Source organism: Megalopta genalis, chromosome 2 (assembly GCF_051020955.1).
Source record: "Megalopta genalis isolate 19385.01 chromosome 2, iyMegGena1_principal, whole genome shotgun sequence".
NCBI lineage: Eukaryota > Metazoa > Arthropoda > Insecta > Hymenoptera > Halictidae > Megalopta > Megalopta genalis.
This window is the reverse complement of record NC_135014.1, coordinates 33,333,373-33,351,823: the sequence shown is the minus strand read 5'-3', so window position 1 is coordinate 33,351,823 and position 18,451 is coordinate 33,333,373. Positions and strand designations below refer to the sequence as shown.

Here is an 18,451-nt window from a genome sequence, read left to right as displayed (position 1 = left end):
AATCAGATGTAATTCAAGTTTGACGTCATCTTGATCCAAAAATTTAAAACACTATGTTTACTGTACCGTTTTCGTAGTTAAATACCTAATTATTTAATTTTTCTGGATTTCTGTACTGTAGCTTACAACCCGAAACAGCCATGTTGTGATGTTTACTTACAACAGCGCGCACTAGATGAAAATATGTCCACGAAACGAACATACTTGTTTCATATCACAGGAGAAATTGAACTTTAGACTATTGTCGTCGAATTAGTCCCGCCACGTATAAGTGAGGTTGAGTAATTGATACTTTAGGATAAATGTTTCAAAAAAGAATTCATTCTAATTCATAATTTTGAACGATATATCGATCTGTTTATTAGTTAATAATGGCGCGTGTACTTGTAGGAGTGAAGAGAGTTATCGATTATGCAGTTAAGGTACATTTTAATAATATATTTATAGTTGTATAAAGGTATATGTGAATACTGTTGACATGTACCAATTGTTTAATTTTATCATGAAGATTGACATGTATTTTAACATAGGATGTCATAATAAATGTCATGAATTGTTAAGACAGTTGTACATTTTTTATAAAATTCAATGTAGAAGATAATTGTATTTTTTTGCAGTATTTTTAAATTTATTTTTCATTTTATTTTAGATACGCGTAAAAACAGATAAGACAGGTGTTGTAACAGATGGAGTGAAACATTCAATGAACCCTTTCGATGAAATTGCAATTGAAGAAGCTGTACGAATGAAAGAGAAGAAATTAGTTCAAGAAATAATTGCAGTTTCATGTGGACCATCGCAGTCTCAAGATACGATAAGAACTGCCCTTGCAATGGGTGCTGATAGAGGAATTCATGTTGAAATATCTGGACCAGAGTATGAAACTCTGCAGCCCTTTCATGTCTCTAAAATTTTAGCAAAATTAGCTCAAGATGAGAAAGCAGACTTAGTTATTGTTGGTAAACAAGCTATAGATGATGATTGCAATCAAACTGCACAAATGATTGGAGGAATTTTAGATTGGCCAACTGGGACATTCTGTTGTAAAGTATGTTGGTAACATTAAAATTTTAAATAAGTAAAATAATTTTTTAATCATAGTTGTAATCATTTTTTAATCATCTTTTTTGCATTAGGTAGAGAACAATAATGGTGAGCTAACAGTTACACGTGAAATTGATGGGGGTTTGGAGACCATTAAATTAAAAACACCAGCAGTTTTGAGTGCTGACCTCCGTCTTAATGAACCACGCTATGCTACATTGCCAAATATTATGAAAGCTAAGAAGAAGCCAGTGAAAAAGATGACACCAAAAGACCTAGGTGTTGATACTTCCGCCAAAATTGATATATTATCAGTTGAAGAACCACCAGTTAGACAAGCTGGTACCATTTTACCAGATGTTGATAGTTTAGTTGCAAAACTGAAGGAAAGTGGACATATCTAATAATATGCTGTTGTTAAATGTATTGATAGATTTATCTCATTGTCTTTGTACTCATTACATTTTTATTAAATGTTACTGTATTTAGAACAGTTTTTTTATACAGCATGAGATGTTGTATCTTATATCTGAATAAATTTTTATCGCATAAAGTAAAGCAGTAGGTCCCCTTATGATATAACTATATTCATAATAAAATATTGTAACATTTTATATATTTATATGTTTCTTTGGTAAATAACAACACTGTGTTTTCTACATTGTTTTTGTACTTCTATATTTTCACACAGTATTCACACACTATCTATTTCTGCTAGTGCTTAGAATATGTGTGAAGAGATACTTTTCAATATTATTAGTTTTTACGAACTTTTCTACGTATATAAATTTTTGATAACAGCGAAGTAATCCTTTAGCAACCATGTTCGTAATAGATCTTAGATTTTATTAAGTACTTATGGTTGCAGAATATATGTAACGTTATATGTTACATGTGTTCTATATGTAATGGTATTTTCAAAATACTTGTAGATTCAAAAATTTCAATGCACAATCAATTGACAAGTTACTTTAAATATTTTTAATTCGTACTGTGGAATTTGATTCGAAAGCATTTAAAATTACTAATATTTTTTCATCACAAGCAAGATATAGTATGTATGTACTGTTTTACGAAATATCTTTTAAACATTAAATATGAAACCTATGACAAAATATTTTTCTATTAACTATTATATTGAAATGTGGAATTCATACAATCTTTATAAAGATTAGAATACAAGTTATTCTATATCCTTTTCGAAGGAAAAGGAAGATTCGAATGCCAATACCCGTATCATTTCCATATTGAAACTAACTGTATGTAACTGTGAACAACAACTTATCGTTTTCAATTTGTTGTAGATTATAAATAACCCAACCCAAAAAGTTATATCATAAATACTCGTCATCTCTTTTAAAATATTTTGTATAAATTAAAAAGTTAAAAGAAAACTTATTGGGTTGCAAAACTTAAAATAATATTCATATTTTCACAATAGTACTTTCCAGTCAAATCTAGTATTACTAGTATGTGTGATAGGTGGAAACGGTGGCGGATGAATTTGCCAACCATCCAACCCTTCACGAGCTGTTAGGCATGCTAAATATGGTACTCTTTGTACTAATTTAGTAACTTCAGCAGCTGGTGGTACTCTACCACCTGTTAATTGTCTAGTACAAGCTGCTAATGAAGCTGCATGAGCTACTATTAATATATTTCCTACAGTACTTTCAATAATTCGTTTAATTAACTCGTAACTTCTTTCGTAATACTGTGCTGCATTCTCTTTCAATGGAAGCTCTTTTGCTTTAATAACTGGTTCGTAACTCTTATCTATATTAAAGCCTGCCTTTATCAACTCGTCAGACGTCATCCAAACAGGTATACCATTTGGATACCATGCCAACCATTCTATCAGACCTGGCTCTATTTTCATTGGAATATTTGAATCGAACCCTTTCAAAATATGTGCCAATGTTTGTATACACCTCAACGATGGAGACGTAAAGACTACATCTATTTTAATACTAGAAGATTTCATTGCTTCTCCTATCAAGCTTGCTTGCATTTCACCTACAGTTGTTAAAGGACTATCGTTTTGGAAGTCTTGTATATTTCTCAATGGAATTTCCTTTGGCATGTTTAAATCCCTCCGAACGTAAGAGCCATTTGATTCAAAACAGTAAGGAATCCATGCTCCAAATGTAAAGTCTACTCTTTCTCCATGGCGACAAATAAAAATTTGTCTTGCAGAAGGCGAAACTGCTTCAGAGGCTTCGAGCTATATAAAAAGAAAAATGTTATAAGAATGAAATCTAATATAGTACATCTAATAGAATACCAAGAAATATCATTTACTGGTTCAGTAGCTGCTGGTAGTCCATCAGGACAATCTGTAGAATCATTTGCTAACAATACTGGTGGTTTTCGTGTTAAAGGTATATCATCTTTCTCTACAGTTTCACTTTTATTATCAGTGAATTGTATGGTAGTATGCAAGGTCCATGAATCTGACTGTGCTGTTCGTTTTGTATGATTTAAAGGCAGATGACCCGACATACCAGTTAACCAAGAGATGCCTTCAACCCGACCGTCCGTGGACAAACTACATGCTCCTTCTGGGATATATATGTAGTCTCCCACTCTTAATTCTAATTCATTGTATTCTCTGGGCATATAGCCATGTGTCACTTGATGCACATGTGCATTTTGTAGCCTCGAGTCTCTAGAATACAATCTAAGTTCCCAATTAGCTGATGAAGTTAGCGTTAGCTTCCCTACCATTGAACGAAGTTCTTGGTACAGGTTGCTGGGGAACTGATAAATCAAAGTCAAATGGAATGACTTCACTCTGGGCTTTGCAGAAATGCCCATACTACTTAGTTTATTTACATATCGAAGAGCAATGTTCTCCAACCATGCTGCATTGAAGTCTTTCACAAAGAGACCTATAAAGTTTGGAGAAATATAAGTCTCCAGTTCAATATGATTGGTTAATTCATCCTGATTAACTATATTTTCAAGGGCATTCACCAATTCTTCGGTTGATTCATCTGGAGCCTGTAAGTAAGACTGTTATGCTTTTTCTTGTTTTTAATCAAGATACATCGATAACATCATATCATACTTTGAAAAATGACACAAGTGTAATATGTGGCATATAATTGTGTGCTCTATTCCACATTAACTCTTTGCTTTCAGACCAAAATCTCTTGAGCTGCTCAGCCAATGCACCTGTTGGACACACGTATAGAACATATTCCCTTTGTGTATCGCAGTTCAAAGTTGGGTCTGCAACATGAGCCACTATCCAATCAGATGCCAATTGAACACCTCGATGTCCTGTAGCAGCCAATGCTTTTTCCCTTTAATGAAAAAATATTTGTTGTAGCTACCATCGAGTAGAATACTATTTCTATTCATTACTCTTTGGTATAGTACAAGATGTAAACACTGTAAGAAATGATATTGTATATTGTATGCAATGTGTTGTTTTCTAGGAAAACAAAAGAAGTTAATGACTCAAACAATTTAGACTTTAATCTTTATACTTGAAAATGAATGACTTAATACAAATCATTCTAGTGGGAAGACGAAGATAGTAATAATACTTAAAATTTGACAGCTGTTTGTTTACAATGTACAGTGCAAACGTTCGTGAGGATTCGTGCGAATACAACGAAAGAGTGACACTGTTTTACGAATGTAATATATGGTACTCACGCTCGGTGTTTAGGAAAACCCATCTGCAATAGCGTTTGCAATGGGGTCAAGTGTTGTTTTGAAATTTTCGTCGGAGTTGGATTTTTCCGTGGCGGTAACGTCGCCATGACGGTACATTACATTCGACTGATGCTACCAACATTGCTGCAACGAACGTTTTACAGGGGTACGTGAAATTTCAAACAGAAATATGTACGTATTCTTACGATATTATCGTTTATTCACGTAGAAAACAGAAATATAGATCTAATATTTATAACCTATTCAAACGAACGACATTCTAACTTCGCGATAAATCTTTTAAAAAGAAAAATATTATATGTTTTAAGCTTTCATAAATTCCAAATAGTTACAGAATAGGAATAAGTTATCTTACTCGATAGAATCAACATACAGCTGTTTTTATCCAATTTTATTTATTTAATACACTTTTTATCCTTTAAAATGATACTGATTTTACACTTATTTTGATGTCCGCCATTTTGAATATTATTTCAAATAAATGTCCAAATTGGATGCGTGTTTCTCATATGTCTATATAAATGTAGCATGATTTTTTATTTTATTCAATCCTATTTTGAGATAATATTGATTACAATACAAATTTGTTACGGTAGCAGATAAACTTTTTATCTTTAATTATGTAATACGCTGCATTAGATACACAACAACCGAGGAAGATAACTTCATATCATCAAGTTCAATCATAGTAACTTATTTTTGATAGCTATATTCTTACTCTTTCATTGAATTATTATTTATTAATTTTATTTACCTGTGCCTTACTGACTTTTTCTCATCCTTAATTAGTCGCTATCACTTATGGAATTTCATCGTTTCTTCTTAAATAAACTGGTAATATTTGACACATTTCATGTAATTTTATTTATATTAAAATTATAAAATCCAAGAGAAATCCAAACAACCCTCACAGCACATAATATACAATTATTACAGTTTACATAGCGCAATTAGACCCTGGTAATAATTAGATATAGCCGAAAATTTCAATCTTTTGTTCTTGAATTCGTTATTCTCGAATAGAAGTTACAATGTCGAAATTTTCGCGCTTCATAGGGTCATAAATAATTGTATGCAAGTTATTATTTATTTTTCGCGATTTAATGATTCGCATTCATCGATGACACAACTATCGTCGTCATCTTTAACTCGTTATGGCACCGTTTTTCTATTTTCGGTGCTGTAAATATGTAAAGAATATTTGTCAGACGAGTGTAACAAGATTATAGTAAACGAAATACTCGCGACGTGATAAATATATACTATCTGAATGCGTTTATCCTTTTACATTTTGTACCATCTGGCTTTCTTTGGTATTCCCGTAATGATATAGCGTTACGCACAAGTACATTCATGGTAAACCCTTTAATAACAAAATTGTGAGACGCTAAGTATTTTATCTCATTAACATTCCATCGTAATTACAGAGATCTATAATCAACGTCATTATTGCACGGCGCGGTGCAACTTTGCTGTTAATAGAAAATTAACTTCAGCTGCTCAAGGAATTTGTACTTTTACGTACGGTCAGTTCGTGTATCGTACTTGAACTTTACAATTGTGTGGACAATGCAAGTTGAACAAATATAAACGATGAATACGAATAGACATTGCTTGTATTCGTTTTATTGAAACGATTATTCAATTGCTTTATCGTAAAATGCTATCGTTGCCAAGAAGTGATTGTAAGTAAGTAAAAAAGTGATTTGTCTACGTACTTATTAATTTGTTCGACTACATTGCGATAAATGCGTAATACAAAATAAGTGCATCTGCTTGTCTGTTTCCAAAGATCTCAGACAATTCGATTAGTCGATGCAATATATCTTTTTGGTAGTCGATTTAGCCATTTCATTCCACAAAACACTTATGGTAGAGGATGCTAGTGTGTTTCATGTTTGCAAGTCACTATGAATTTGTGCGAATGCAATTGCATTCATAACAAATCTAATGCAGACAGGATCAAGGAACTTTTCATGCACCTTAGAAAGTAAAATGGCACTCTGCACAGGTTGATAAAGCAAAATTTCATAATATAGTGAAACACTGTGGATCAATCTTGATAATTTCTACTTCGTTTCTTTAAAGTTTGGATAATGATAACGATCGTACCGAAAAACGTGTGTCATGGTTATAACTCCCTCCGACGCGACGGCGTTGCTGTGGGTACCATAATCGACCGATCATGCTGGAGAAAAGAACATCATCCGTAAAGAACAAAACTAATATCTCGGGAAACCTATATCTCGAGTTACTCACACTCTCTCGAAGAATGAAACCGCGAAACCGAATAAATAATTGTAGGGTCATAAGTGCATTTTAACCGAGTTAATTTATCGATCGAGATGTTTTCACATGAAACGTATTTCACATTGTTCCATCACAGAATAAGAACTTTGAACTTTATGGATTCACGTTTATCATCTTATTCGACGCAAAGTTAAAATTGTCATGTACTATACATCGCGAACTATGCGAAAATCGTGTCCACAAGCAACAGTGAAAATGGTTTCGATAACTTTTATTTTATTATAGAATATATAGGCATATGTGTGAAACACTCGAGTAATTTTCTCTGGCTACCTTATTTCATCGAAAACCAATCGCCGTTTCGTTAAATTTCAACAAACTGTATTTTAGCACTATGTGAGTCAAGATCCAAATATAATCTCAAACGCCACGTGAAATCGCATTATCATTAGTAGACTGCGGAGCTTTATGCAAAATAGAGAAGGATCGTGCAACGATTGCGGGCAACGAGAGTTCTTTTATTAACAATTTATCCGCTGATTTTTTATCATAAATGCATAAAATCCGCAATCTTGTAGAAATCGCTCGACAAGAATAGCACTTGCCCGGAAAATGATCTAGAACAAGAGAACGTGTCATGGTTCGAAGAAAATTTCGAAAAGCTTCATTCACCTTTGTAAACTGCCTTTAATGTAATACTTATATAACTTCCTGTTCTTCCTTAGCGCAAGAAAACATTTATTTGTAAATATCATAAAATTTTCACTCGAGCACAATCTTATGTACTTAATATGAACGAATTAAATCTAACAAAACAGTTCGATAAAAATACTTACTGAGTTCGCCGTTTCGATATACACGTTCGCAAAATAGCGTATTATATTGGGTGAACAAATTTAGTAAAAAAAAAAAGGAAAAAACGTATCTACGATTACTTTCGAAATCAATAACATGACCGTCATCACTCTGCACATTTTTACGACTAGATGCAACCCTGCGATTGGTATTATCAAGTAAAAAAGATATGTTTGTCACATCTTACTGGATAGATAGACAATTTCTGACGATATAGAGATCCTCCCTTGAATTTATCTCTCTAGATTTCTTAAACCGCTACGAAGGCACTTTTCGAAAATATCGACACTAAAATCAATCGGGAAATCAATCAGTTTTTCAGAAAGACCATTCCTCGATGTTCTTTTATACAAGTCACTCGCATTCTTGCATTAACAATTGCTGTTGTTCCGACTGCATATCACCTTACACTTCGATAGTCTAAGGTGAATCTACAAAGTTTTCGAGAATAAATACCATTACATTTTTATCGGTCGTGTATCATTCAAAGAAATGGGTCGTATAATAATCGTTTCTCTCGTTTAGACACCGCCGTGTTCGAAACATATTGCCGGCTAAATGCTGAAACATCCTGTAGACTCACCTTACATGTCGTACAAGATATCTTATTCTTTCTAATCGAAACACCGACGCGAATTTCTCGTTCTGTCTCGGCCAAAAAATTTCTACCATTAAGTTACAACAAGGAGGAACAGAACGTTCCGACATAGCAGCGATATCGTTTTATATTTACAAACAACCCCTTTCCGGCACTATTCGATGATCGGTATGCGATCACGGAATCGATGGTACACAAGTCCGTGCGTGAAAACAAGTCGCAGGTGTATTGTAAAAAAATACAAGTTCCTCGCGTGTTTATCTATCACAAGCTAATAATTTATTTCCATATCGTGTGTAAAATAGAGATTGTGTCATTAAAAAATACTGTTAAATCAACGTGGCTGACAATAGTGCTTGCTTAATCGCTAATTACGGTTAACGATTCAACGTTGTCCGTTTGAACGGCCGATTGGAGAACATATGACAACGTTATCACCCGAACAATTAGCCGATCATCGATCCCGAAAATCATCGTTACCAAATGCGCACACGTCCATCTACACGAAGGATATCGAATCGCGGCGCTGATCGAATCGCGAGCCGCCGTTAATTAAATGCAAGCGTTCTTGCGAAGAAATCGTTATTAAGGGAAGAATCGTTCTTGTATCACACCGAGTTACAAAAGGCTATATTCAACGTACAATTCGATCAAGAGGGCACAGTGAATCGCATTCGTGAACAAAACAGGAACCAGTCGCAAATGATTCTGCCGCGGTTTCTTTTTCAACAGGAGGATAACATCGATTATATATGTAGTTCACTTTAAAAGCACCATGTACGATCGAGGGGCCGGCGAACGGTGGTACCTTTTCCCAAACAGTTAGCAGCAAAAAGCTGCTGCACTACATCCGTTACGTGCATCTCAGAGCAACAACTGTCGTTTGAAATTTTTCAAATATCGTGCATGGTCACTGAGATACAGACCGTCAGAAACGACCAATTCTAACGTTTTGTAATATCTTCGAGGTCTTTAATTTGTTAAGGTCAAGATACAATTTGTAGAACATTTTATCATTAAAATATGTGAACTTAGCAGAAAAAGTTCCCATAGTCATCGAAAGGGCTGCTTTGACAAGATTCTTGACTAGACTGCGGATCTTTATGCACTTACAGCAAAAATTGATACATTAAATTATCCAGTAGTTAAAACTTCAGAAGAATTTAAGACTACTGTTATATTATTTGCGATACAATGAAGTTAATAAAAGAAGAAATGAATCTTCGCGCAATATTCATCTCTTGGTGAAGCAAGCATGTAAGTTAAAAGAAACAGTGGTTAGCAGCGTCTGATTTCCCATTTTCCCATTTTGCATTCCTCATAAAATCGTCGGAAATCGTGGCGAATTTGTTTTGGGAAAAGGTGCCACTGCGCGACACCGCTCAAGAAACGATCGATCTTAACCATTAATGAAAGAAAAATGCTTAGATAACTGCGAATGAATTTTACAATTGAATTCATGTGGTCGCACCCCGGCGAGTACGACGCGAGGTCTCCGGACTAGAAAAATCACCCTTCTCGATTTTTCCTGATTCCGGGAACGGCTCGTCCCGCGCTCGCCATCGGATCTGCAAAATAATCGCGATGCTCGGTCGCTGAAAAAACAAAAATTATATATCGACTCGATTTCCTACGCGACCCTATCAACAATGTCCGAAACAGCGGACACACCTCGGGGGATGGTGAACCACGAGGAAAGTGAAAAGTTGCTCCGAGGAACGTTCGCCGACTAGTACTCCAGTATACTAGTATACTAGCTCGACTAGTATTGCATAGATATCGACTAACTGCTGGCAACGTGGGCCCAGCTTCAACGAAAATGTGTCGCCGAATGCAAACGCATCCGGGGGGTGGTTCGCGGTGTCGGTACAGCCTGTCTCCGACGTTCGGCGCGCTCGATTAACAAACAGCGGAATCAGCCTCCAACGATTCTTTCCGACGATTTCGAGCTTACCTCGAATTGCTGCGAGTAGTAGAAAATTAATTTCGGCGAGCGAAATCATTCCGGAGCGATCTCGTTCGAGGATGGTCACGCTGATCCGCGGAACGACAGTTTCGTCGGTCGAAGACGTCTGCGACTCGTTACCGTCGCTGAGAAAGAGAGCCTGCGATCGAGACAAGCCCCCTGAATGATCATCGACCACAAAAACGCCCCCGATCGAACCGATCAAATCGACATCGAACGGTGGATTGCAATCATTGCAAGCAAAAGACAATAAAATAGAGTTTGACGTAACTCTTCGTCTGGAACCATCAACAGGGGAAAGAACATTTTACTTCCTGACTTCGCATGAAACGCTGGAAGAGTTCTATAAAAGATGCTCATTCAACCCTTTCGTCTTAATTATTCTTGCTGTACGAAAGAATGTTTCGAAGGAAAGTCGTGTGGTATATACAGCAGATTTTAACTATAATATGCAACATTTTATCATGTCATTCCATAGTCTATTAAATAGAGAATAAAATATTACATCAGGTTCCGAACTCGTATGTTGCATGCGTATTTCATATTTTGTCAAGTGAACTTCATATTTTGATAGAAAAATGGAGATAGAATTAATTGTTGCCGTGTAAGAAAAATTAAGGTGAAACAGTTGAATGACTGACCTCGTATACAGTAATGTCTCCCTGACTGTCTCTCAGATTGTGCACAAAAATGGACAATTTTTTGATAGAGGAGATACGATTATTTGAGCCCTGCGACTCGTTCTTATAGTTGTTGGCAATTCGTAACTATGAAAACGAACCGCAAGGCTCGAATAATCGTATCTCCTCTTCGCAAATTGTCCATTTTTGTGGACAATTTGAGCGTCAATTAGAGAGACATTACTATATCACGAAATAATTCCGAGGTATCGATAATACCTTGTGTCCGAAACGAAACAACATGAGAACGATCTCGAGCTCTGCTCCTTTAAGCTTCGAGCTGAAAGAAGAAGAGACTACGGACGATTACAACTGATCTTGCCATCGGAAGGCTAGCTTGTCGTCGCGCCCGTCATACCCGATGCTCGTCTCGATCCCTGGCTGTCATTTAACGAAGACCGTCGCAGGAAATTGAACGTTAGATTCCGAGGATGTCTCGCCGAGGTTCCAGCAACGAGCACAGGCGTCCATGATCGCGAGGATGGTTCCGCTCCGGTATTTTCCGTGGGGTCACGCGTTCGTGGCTGCCGAATTACCGTCGTGAAATGATTGTCCATTTAAATAAGTCATCGCATATCGGCGAGCGACAGGCCCGCCGAGGTTTCTCAGCCGAGTACGACGATCCGGGCACGGTGTCACTCACGGTCTTTGCTCAGGTCCGATGGCAGGTCGCAGGCCGACGTCGTCGCCGTCGTCGTCGTCGTCGTCGTCGGCGATCGCGGCGACGGCGACAGATTCATCCTGGAGGTGACCGGCATCGACAGACCCGCGGCGCTCATCGCTACGTTCAAGGGGATCGTGATGAACGGCTGATTGTTCTGCGTCGAGTTCACCGGAGCCACTGTGCCTGCGAACAATCCCGAAATCCTGGGGTCCAATCAAACCGGTAACGTCTTCACCAGCTGGACCGAATTTGGGGGTCGAGCTTTTGCAGGGCTCGCACTCGCGATTCTACCTTCGGGTTCATCCTTTTGCAGATCAGACTCGCAACTCGGCGTACCTAATTCAGCACGAGCGAAATTATGCGCGAGAAATGTGCCATCGTATTTTCGAAATCGTGGACATTCGGTGGTCGCAATCGATGACTAGTGCAACCGACCCTTAGTAGGTACAGTGGAACTTTGATTATCTGAAGAAAAGCGTGAACATTCGGATAGTGGAACGACCGCTTAGGTATAGTGCTAGATGAAGTCCTTACTGATTCTCATAGTTAACGGTGTTGAGGTATACCTGCAGGTGTAATAAATTGTGTATGTTGTTAACCCTTTCAGAGCTGATTGAAATGAGAAAGTATAATAAAAGGAACATCATTTTTTTTTTAATATTATTTTCATGACTTTATGTTATATTCGTATTGTATGAATGAAAATCATATTATGTTACTTGCACTTACATCATATTCTTGTTACAAATCATAGAACGATCATGGTAGATGCAATTTCTCGTAAGTATTACACATCAAACAATGTTTAAATCAAATTAACAATTAAATGTTTCATAAACACCGCAAACTAAACAACGTTTCGATAGAGTTAACAATAAAATGTTTCATAAATACCGCAAATTGAACAACAGACACATGTGTTACCTCGTGAAAGAGACAAGAACGAATTTATTAATTAATGCTTAGTTTGACGACTTTGCAGTACTCGATCTGTAGAAGGGTGAACCCGATAGACACTGTAGCAAAGATCAGGGAGATTTGGCTACATGGTTGTTGGTTCCACTAATTTTGGCACTCTGTAACACGAGTTCTCGCATTTTGGACTGTCTCTGATTATTGAAGTTTGGCCAAAAACCAGTGATCTGTTGGTGGAGAGAACGTTTCAAATGTTCTGCATTTCTGTCCTGCTGCTACGATGTTGACGAAATAATATGTATAACGTGGGTACAGTATCTAGCTTAACGTTCTCTTGCAATGTAATTTGTAGAGTTCGTGCATGAATTATTTTCGGAGATGTTACGTGGTTTCGAACCAGTTTCTACGCTAGAGTTACGTTGACTTTTGAAAGTCTTATCGCCGTTCTCGCTAAATGGGTAGGTAGTTGACAAACGGATGGGTGTCAACGCGTATGATATGATTGCAGAATCGTGGCCAGTGCTATCTTGCATTGTGTTGCCAATCCCGAACGGTGAGAATAGGGAGAGAATACCCTAGACGTACGCGCTGTTGAAATGGAACACAGAGTCGGAATGCAATTGTTTCATAAAGAGCTCTTTGTTTTCGAATTCGGCTGTGTGTTTCTCAACTTGGCGTATAAGGAACCGATACATTCTTCCTCCATACTGTAGATTCTTCGCCTATTCGTCCTAATAGAATCGTCTAATTTCAAATAATAATTAAACTGAAGAGCTCTGTGTTGGCCGAGCAGCTAGATGGTTCCACTACGAGATACGTGATTAAACTCCAATCTCATCTTGAAATCTCTCCTATTTTTCGATAAAAGATTTTCTACAAGCTCTTTCAATTTTCTGTGGATTTAAATGTGGGGAATTTCACGGGGTCCTCACCTCCTTCCTGGGAAATCTGCACAGGTTGACCGTTCTGACCGATACCAAGCAGAACTCCTGGGCTCGGCGAATAAATGACTGTTTGTGGCATCTGATGATACATTATACCTACAAAAAGAAATCATGGCAAAATACAATATACGTGCATGCGTTCGTCGATGAGCAAATAGTTTCATTTCTTTCTGAATCGGACCGATCCGCTTCTGTTCACGGAGCCACGGTTGTATAAATTCTTCTTTATTTCACATGTTACTTCTTTGTTTCGTTACATTCTCTCAACAACTTTTTGCTTTTTTCATCACGGAAATTGATCTCATCAATTACGAAACTTCGATCGACGAGCTATCTCTGATTTTGGCACATCCCCTGTTCCTAAACCATTATTATATTATTGTTAGGTCATTAAGCATGAAATGCATAGATTTCAGAGTAAAATTACAGAGTAAAGTACGCGTTTCATACTTAATGACCCGATAAAAGATATCATCTCCAATCCAGGGTTCGTTTCTTTTTCTTTCTATCACCCGATTTTTCTACGAGCGATCGACGCTCGCTCGTCCCGAAAATCGTCGCGATCCAGGGCAGATCGTTCGGGCGAAAGTCGAAAAGACCCGTAAAAAAGGAAAAGGAGGAAATCTCACGTGGCGGCGGCAGGGTGGTCGAAACGAGGGATCGGTAGCAGATCGGCGGTTCGATATGAGCGCGTGTCGAGTTATCAAAATTCCGGGGCGGAGACAGTCGGCCAGGCGGGGAACAATGGAGAGGCGAAAAGACAAAAAAATAAAAGAGAGGCGTACGTCATGCCGGCGATCGGTAAGTCGGATGGCATCCACTCCATATATTAGCATCGATATTTATGTGTACACCTGCATCGGAGCGCGGCTTTCGACCGGATCTTACTTCCCAGTTAGGCATCGCGTCGTTGTCTTAGTTTGGTCATCGCGGCCCGTACAACTCCTTATGTACTCCCCTACACGGATAACCTCGTCATCGCTCGCACACTTTTCGCATTTTAAGTGTCCTCTTTCCTTTATCCTCTCCCTCTCTTGCGGCTCGCGCGTTTTCTCGCTCCCTCGAGCACTCGGGCTCCCGAGGCTCCCGAGGCTCAAGCTCGGGCCCGCGCGCGCTCAAACCGCACACTCGTCGATATATACTATACCATTCTGCCATTCTCTCGTTTCTCTACGAGCTCGCCTCTCTGTCTACCGACCTACCTGACTGATTGGATTGCACACGTTCGCCCCGACACGGCGGCTCGCCGGGCTACCTATACGCTCTAACGATTTTCCACGCCGGCTTTTACCGCTCGCTGCCTCGGTTTCGCGACTCCTGGCACGCCCACGAGGAAATTCGCTAATTGCCCCACCATCCCGCGCGCAAATCTGACACGAGGTCCAAGAGGTCTAAGCAGCTGACACCGTTGTTACCCGGTTCTTACATTCGGATCCGTTCTTTTTTTTCTTATTTTTTCTTTCTTTTTTGTTGACGGGACACCGGCCGGACGATTCGGAGACGAGGATCGACGAGATCGGTCGCGGAGGTGAAACTGTTCCAGACACCGGAGGAAACGGTGTCACGTTTTCTTGTTCCCACCGCGGCGCGCTGGGGAAAATTGTCAACGCGATTTCGGCTTTGTTCCCTGTAATACGGCCCGATCTGAGTGGAATAGTATATTTTAAACGATAAACAGTAAATATACGTTTTATTTTCGATCGTGCATGTGTCTCTTTGGAAAGAAAATATTTTATTTGTTCGAACGAACGTGTTTTTAAAGATAAGATATTTTACTTGATCGAGAGAGTCTGTGTGTGCTTTTAGAAATAAAATATTTTATCTGTTCGAAAGAATGTGCCTTCTAAAGTAAGATTTTTTATTCGTCGTAAAAAATTGTTGAGATGATATTTCGAATAGCATTTGATTTGAGAAACACTGAAAATAGTTGTGCCGTAGGTATAGCAATTTTTAGTGGTTCAGAGTCTCATTGACTCGTCAGTTTCATATTCTTCATTTATAATTCTTGGAGTCACGAAGACTCTTTTTGTAAGAAATGATCAAACGCATTTCCTAATTCAAGAATACATTATAATAAAAATTGTGGGAAGTCTAAATGTATTCAGCATTAGAAACATATCAAAATGTATTATTTTTAGAAGTATTAAAATACATTATATATTGAATTGTACTAAAACACATTACAGTTAAAAGTATTAAAATACATCGAAAAGTATTGAAACACATTATATTCGAAAATACTAAAACGCATTATATTTGAAAGTATTGAAAACATACTTACATTAGAAAACACACTACATAAGGATTGATTCAATTTTAATGGACCCGTGTAATCCTTTATTTGAAATACTCATCTAAATTGTGTAAACACACATGCGTCCTCATCGAATGAAACAGCGTGTTACTAACAAAACAGTGGTTCGAAAAGGCGCAAATACACCCACGCATATGGTTATTAGTACCGTTCTAGGAAATGGTAATTACAACGGAAATATCCTCTCTAGCAGAACAGTATTTAATGTTGAAACACACATCACACGAAAATATACCGAATAAAAGAATTGCTTATTATATTTTCCGAATCTTGTTATTACGGATTTATGCGAAAGAATAGATTGCGTTTAATAATGACGTGCCAACGGTGAAGTTACTAACGATGTTTTCGTGTGAAAAATATGAATACAAGCATGTGGTATAAAATTTTGTCGTGTCGAGAGCGTCTGGGCGTGTCTGTCCATTACCAACTTTTTCTACTTAAGATAAACATGAACGCATAGCACGTTTCTTTTCCGCGGTTGTTTCCGTCGTTGTCAGACTAATTGTTCGAAGATTACAATGGAGAACTAATAACTCTGTTGATGTGCATTAGCTTTAAGTAGAAGCAATCGATAATGGACAGACACGACAGGCCGAGCTGCACGAAAATGTGTGCGCGAAATGTTCAGAGCTGATTTTTACGAATTGTTGGAACAGTGTGTTTTTACGAATAATCATCGAAAACGGCGCGTAACAGTTTGTACGAGCCGATGGAATGCATTATATAAATTCCGCCATTTTGGAAGGCTCACGATAACCACCGCGCTTACGATAGCTGGTTTGAAGCTAATGCCAGCTGAATGTTAAAGAATTATATCAACAAGCTCATCTGACCTTCTCTCGCAAATGGAAACCGTTTAGGAATTGCAGAAACTCGGAGACGATACACGCACTACAATTAAACAGTATAGTATTTTCTCTTTGCTTTCGAACATAGTGTGCATGAATTTTATACTAGTATCTATCAACATTCACTGCTTCAAATCAGTATGTGGAAATCAATTTCTAAAGTGTGAATTGTTTAATATTCTACCTAAAGTACAAGTGAAAAGGGACTGCAGATATTCATGCAAAACTCAGCAAAGTATTAGAAATGTTTCTTTACTTAAAATGCTCCTCTTTTCACGCGCGTCTAATGCAGCTCAATCTCAGATCTCACGAGACAATAGAAAATTGTATCTTTTTCGATTCACTCACCCGAATGATTTTTTGGGAGATCTTTAGAAACCGGAGAATCGCCATCGCTCGTGTCTCCGTCGCTTTCATTAGCGCAGACGTCCGACCTAGGTGAAGTACCGTCTTCCTAGAACATTAAAGAATCACCCTTTGTTATTAGAAGTTATGAAAAACCATTTGCGAAATGCTTAACCGAAATAATTATCCTAGAACGTATCAACGATTCCAAATAGTTTCTTTAACAATGAATATATTGGAAGAAATCCAACGCCAACCACAGAGCTTCGAAGTAATTACAGGAACAGGTCGTTTAATTAATTTTACTTCGAACGATTTGTAATCTCGCGTTACCCTTATAAGAGATTAGGAATGCGTGCACGGTAATGAATGCGCAGGCATTTAGATCGCGTAGGGTCAAAGAATATTATTTGCTCGAAGGTGTCGTGAGCAACGTGAAAATGAAAGTATTTATGTTGTTATTGAATTAATAGGAAAGTCGGAGCCTAATGCAGCTTCGAGCTTGAAATGGACAGACAAGGTGTCCAAATATGGCCGCTCAAGAATGGTTGACAAGCATACTTAATCGCGTATAATCCACTTTAGATCCAGCGTGTTTCTTCTTTAACTTTCTTCGATTGCCAACGTCAAATAAACTTCGTTAATTGGAAAGTAGAATTCGTAGAAAATTTAGAAGATCCTTCATCAGAGAAACCCGTAAGACTTCTTCGTTGCCAAAATAATCTTTTCTCTTATATATATATAATAATATAATATATATATAATATATATAATATAATATACAATTAATATACAATATATAATATAATATAATATACAATTAATATATATATATATTATATATATATATATATATATATATATATATATATATATCTTGACTTCGCTTGCGATTAAAACAAATTAACCGTTTTACGATTCTTCAACGCTGACAACGACGAAGTGAAGAATGCGTCGCGAAGGAAAAGAAAATGATCTTGTTTCACGAAGCATGCCTTTCTCGGCCGAATAAAGCTAAGAAAGTAATAGTTTAAACATGTTCCCCCCGTCACAATGAACAAAGACACTTCCGGCATACGAAATACGTTTTTTCATCGGTTCGCATTTTTTTGTTGGCCAACGGACGCGCAAAGTACAAGAGGGATCTCCATACGTGTGATTTGAAAGTGACTTCCATTTACGCGTTTATTCCGAGAACCCGCGTAATTATTACAAACCTAAGCGTGTACACGCAGGATCGCCGGGCAAAAACCATGATGAATTCTTACGTTTCCATGAGATCTTTACTCCATTAACTTTCTAAATTGTTGACGATATATACCGTCCACGCGCGATGGT

General features: G+C 37.6%; 3 protein-coding genes across 5 annotated transcripts in view; 1 reads left to right on the top strand and 2 right to left on the bottom strand.

Annotated features, from left to right (window-relative positions):
- On the top strand, window positions 1-1,703 carry Etfb (Electron transfer flavoprotein beta subunit). The gene is made up of 3 exons (XM_033478945.2): window positions 1-422; window positions 650-1,048; window positions 1,137-1,703. The coding sequence occupies exons 1-3, from the start codon at window positions 372-374 to the stop codon at window positions 1,446-1,448; spliced, it is 762 nt and encodes a 253-aa protein (XP_033334836.1). The 5' UTR covers window positions 1-371; the 3' UTR covers window positions 1,449-1,703.
- Window positions 1,488-5,439, bottom strand: Epp (Ecdysteroid phosphate phosphatase). The gene is made up of 5 exons (XM_033478943.2): window positions 5,087-5,439; window positions 4,711-4,854; window positions 4,115-4,352; window positions 3,346-4,047; window positions 1,488-3,268 (listed from the first exon to the last, which is right to left on the bottom strand). Exons 2-5 carry the CDS (start codon window positions 4,815-4,817, stop codon window positions 2,477-2,479), a joined length of 1,839 nt encoding a protein of 612 aa, XP_033334834.1. The 5' UTR covers window positions 4,818-4,854; window positions 5,087-5,439; the 3' UTR covers window positions 1,488-2,476.
- Window positions 5,440-8,690: 3,251 nt separating this feature from the next.
- bs (serum response factor blistered) overlaps window positions 8,691-18,451 on the bottom strand; it is a 28,846-nt gene continuing 19,085 nt past the window's right edge. Inside the window, exons 3-5 of one of the 3 annotated variants that reach the window (XM_033478940.2) lie at window positions 17,117-17,222; window positions 13,592-13,699; window positions 8,691-11,927 (exon numbers count right to left, since the gene is read on the bottom strand). In XM_033478940.2, coding sequence (XP_033334831.2) covers window positions 11,716-11,927; window positions 13,592-13,699; window positions 17,117-17,222 — 426 coding nt within the window. In that variant the 3' untranslated portion in view covers window positions 8,691-11,715. Of the gene's footprint in view, window positions 11,948-12,373; window positions 13,511-13,591; window positions 13,700-17,116; window positions 17,223-18,451 lie in introns of those variants that run through there. The other 2 variants (XM_076519221.1, XM_076519222.1) reach the window with 2 other exon arrangements.

Bases quoted from the DNA above. Each gene is read 5' to 3' on its own strand.
- Etfb (XM_033478945.2), top strand. From the start codon at position 372: ATGGCGCGTGTACTTGTAGGAGTGAAGAGAGTTATCGATTATGCAGTT. The intron at 423-649 runs GTACATTTTAAT...ATTTTATTTTAG, and splicing joins TTATCGATTATGCAGTTAAG to ATACGCGTAAAAACAGATAA. The intron at 1,049-1,136 runs GTATGTTGGTAA...TTTTTGCATTAG, and splicing joins CTGGGACATTCTGTTGTAAA to GTAGAGAACAATAATGGTGA.
- Epp (XM_033478943.2), bottom strand. From the start codon at position 4,817: ATGGCGACGTTACCGCCACGGAAAAATCCAACTCCGACGAAAATTTCA. The intron at 4,048-4,114 runs GTATGATATGAT...TCTTACTTACAG, and splicing joins CACTTGTGTCATTTTTCAAA to GCTCCAGATGAATCAACCGA. The intron at 3,269-3,345 runs GTAAATGATATT...CTTTTTATATAG, and splicing joins TACCAGCAGCTACTGAACCA to CTCGAAGCCTCTGAAGCAGT.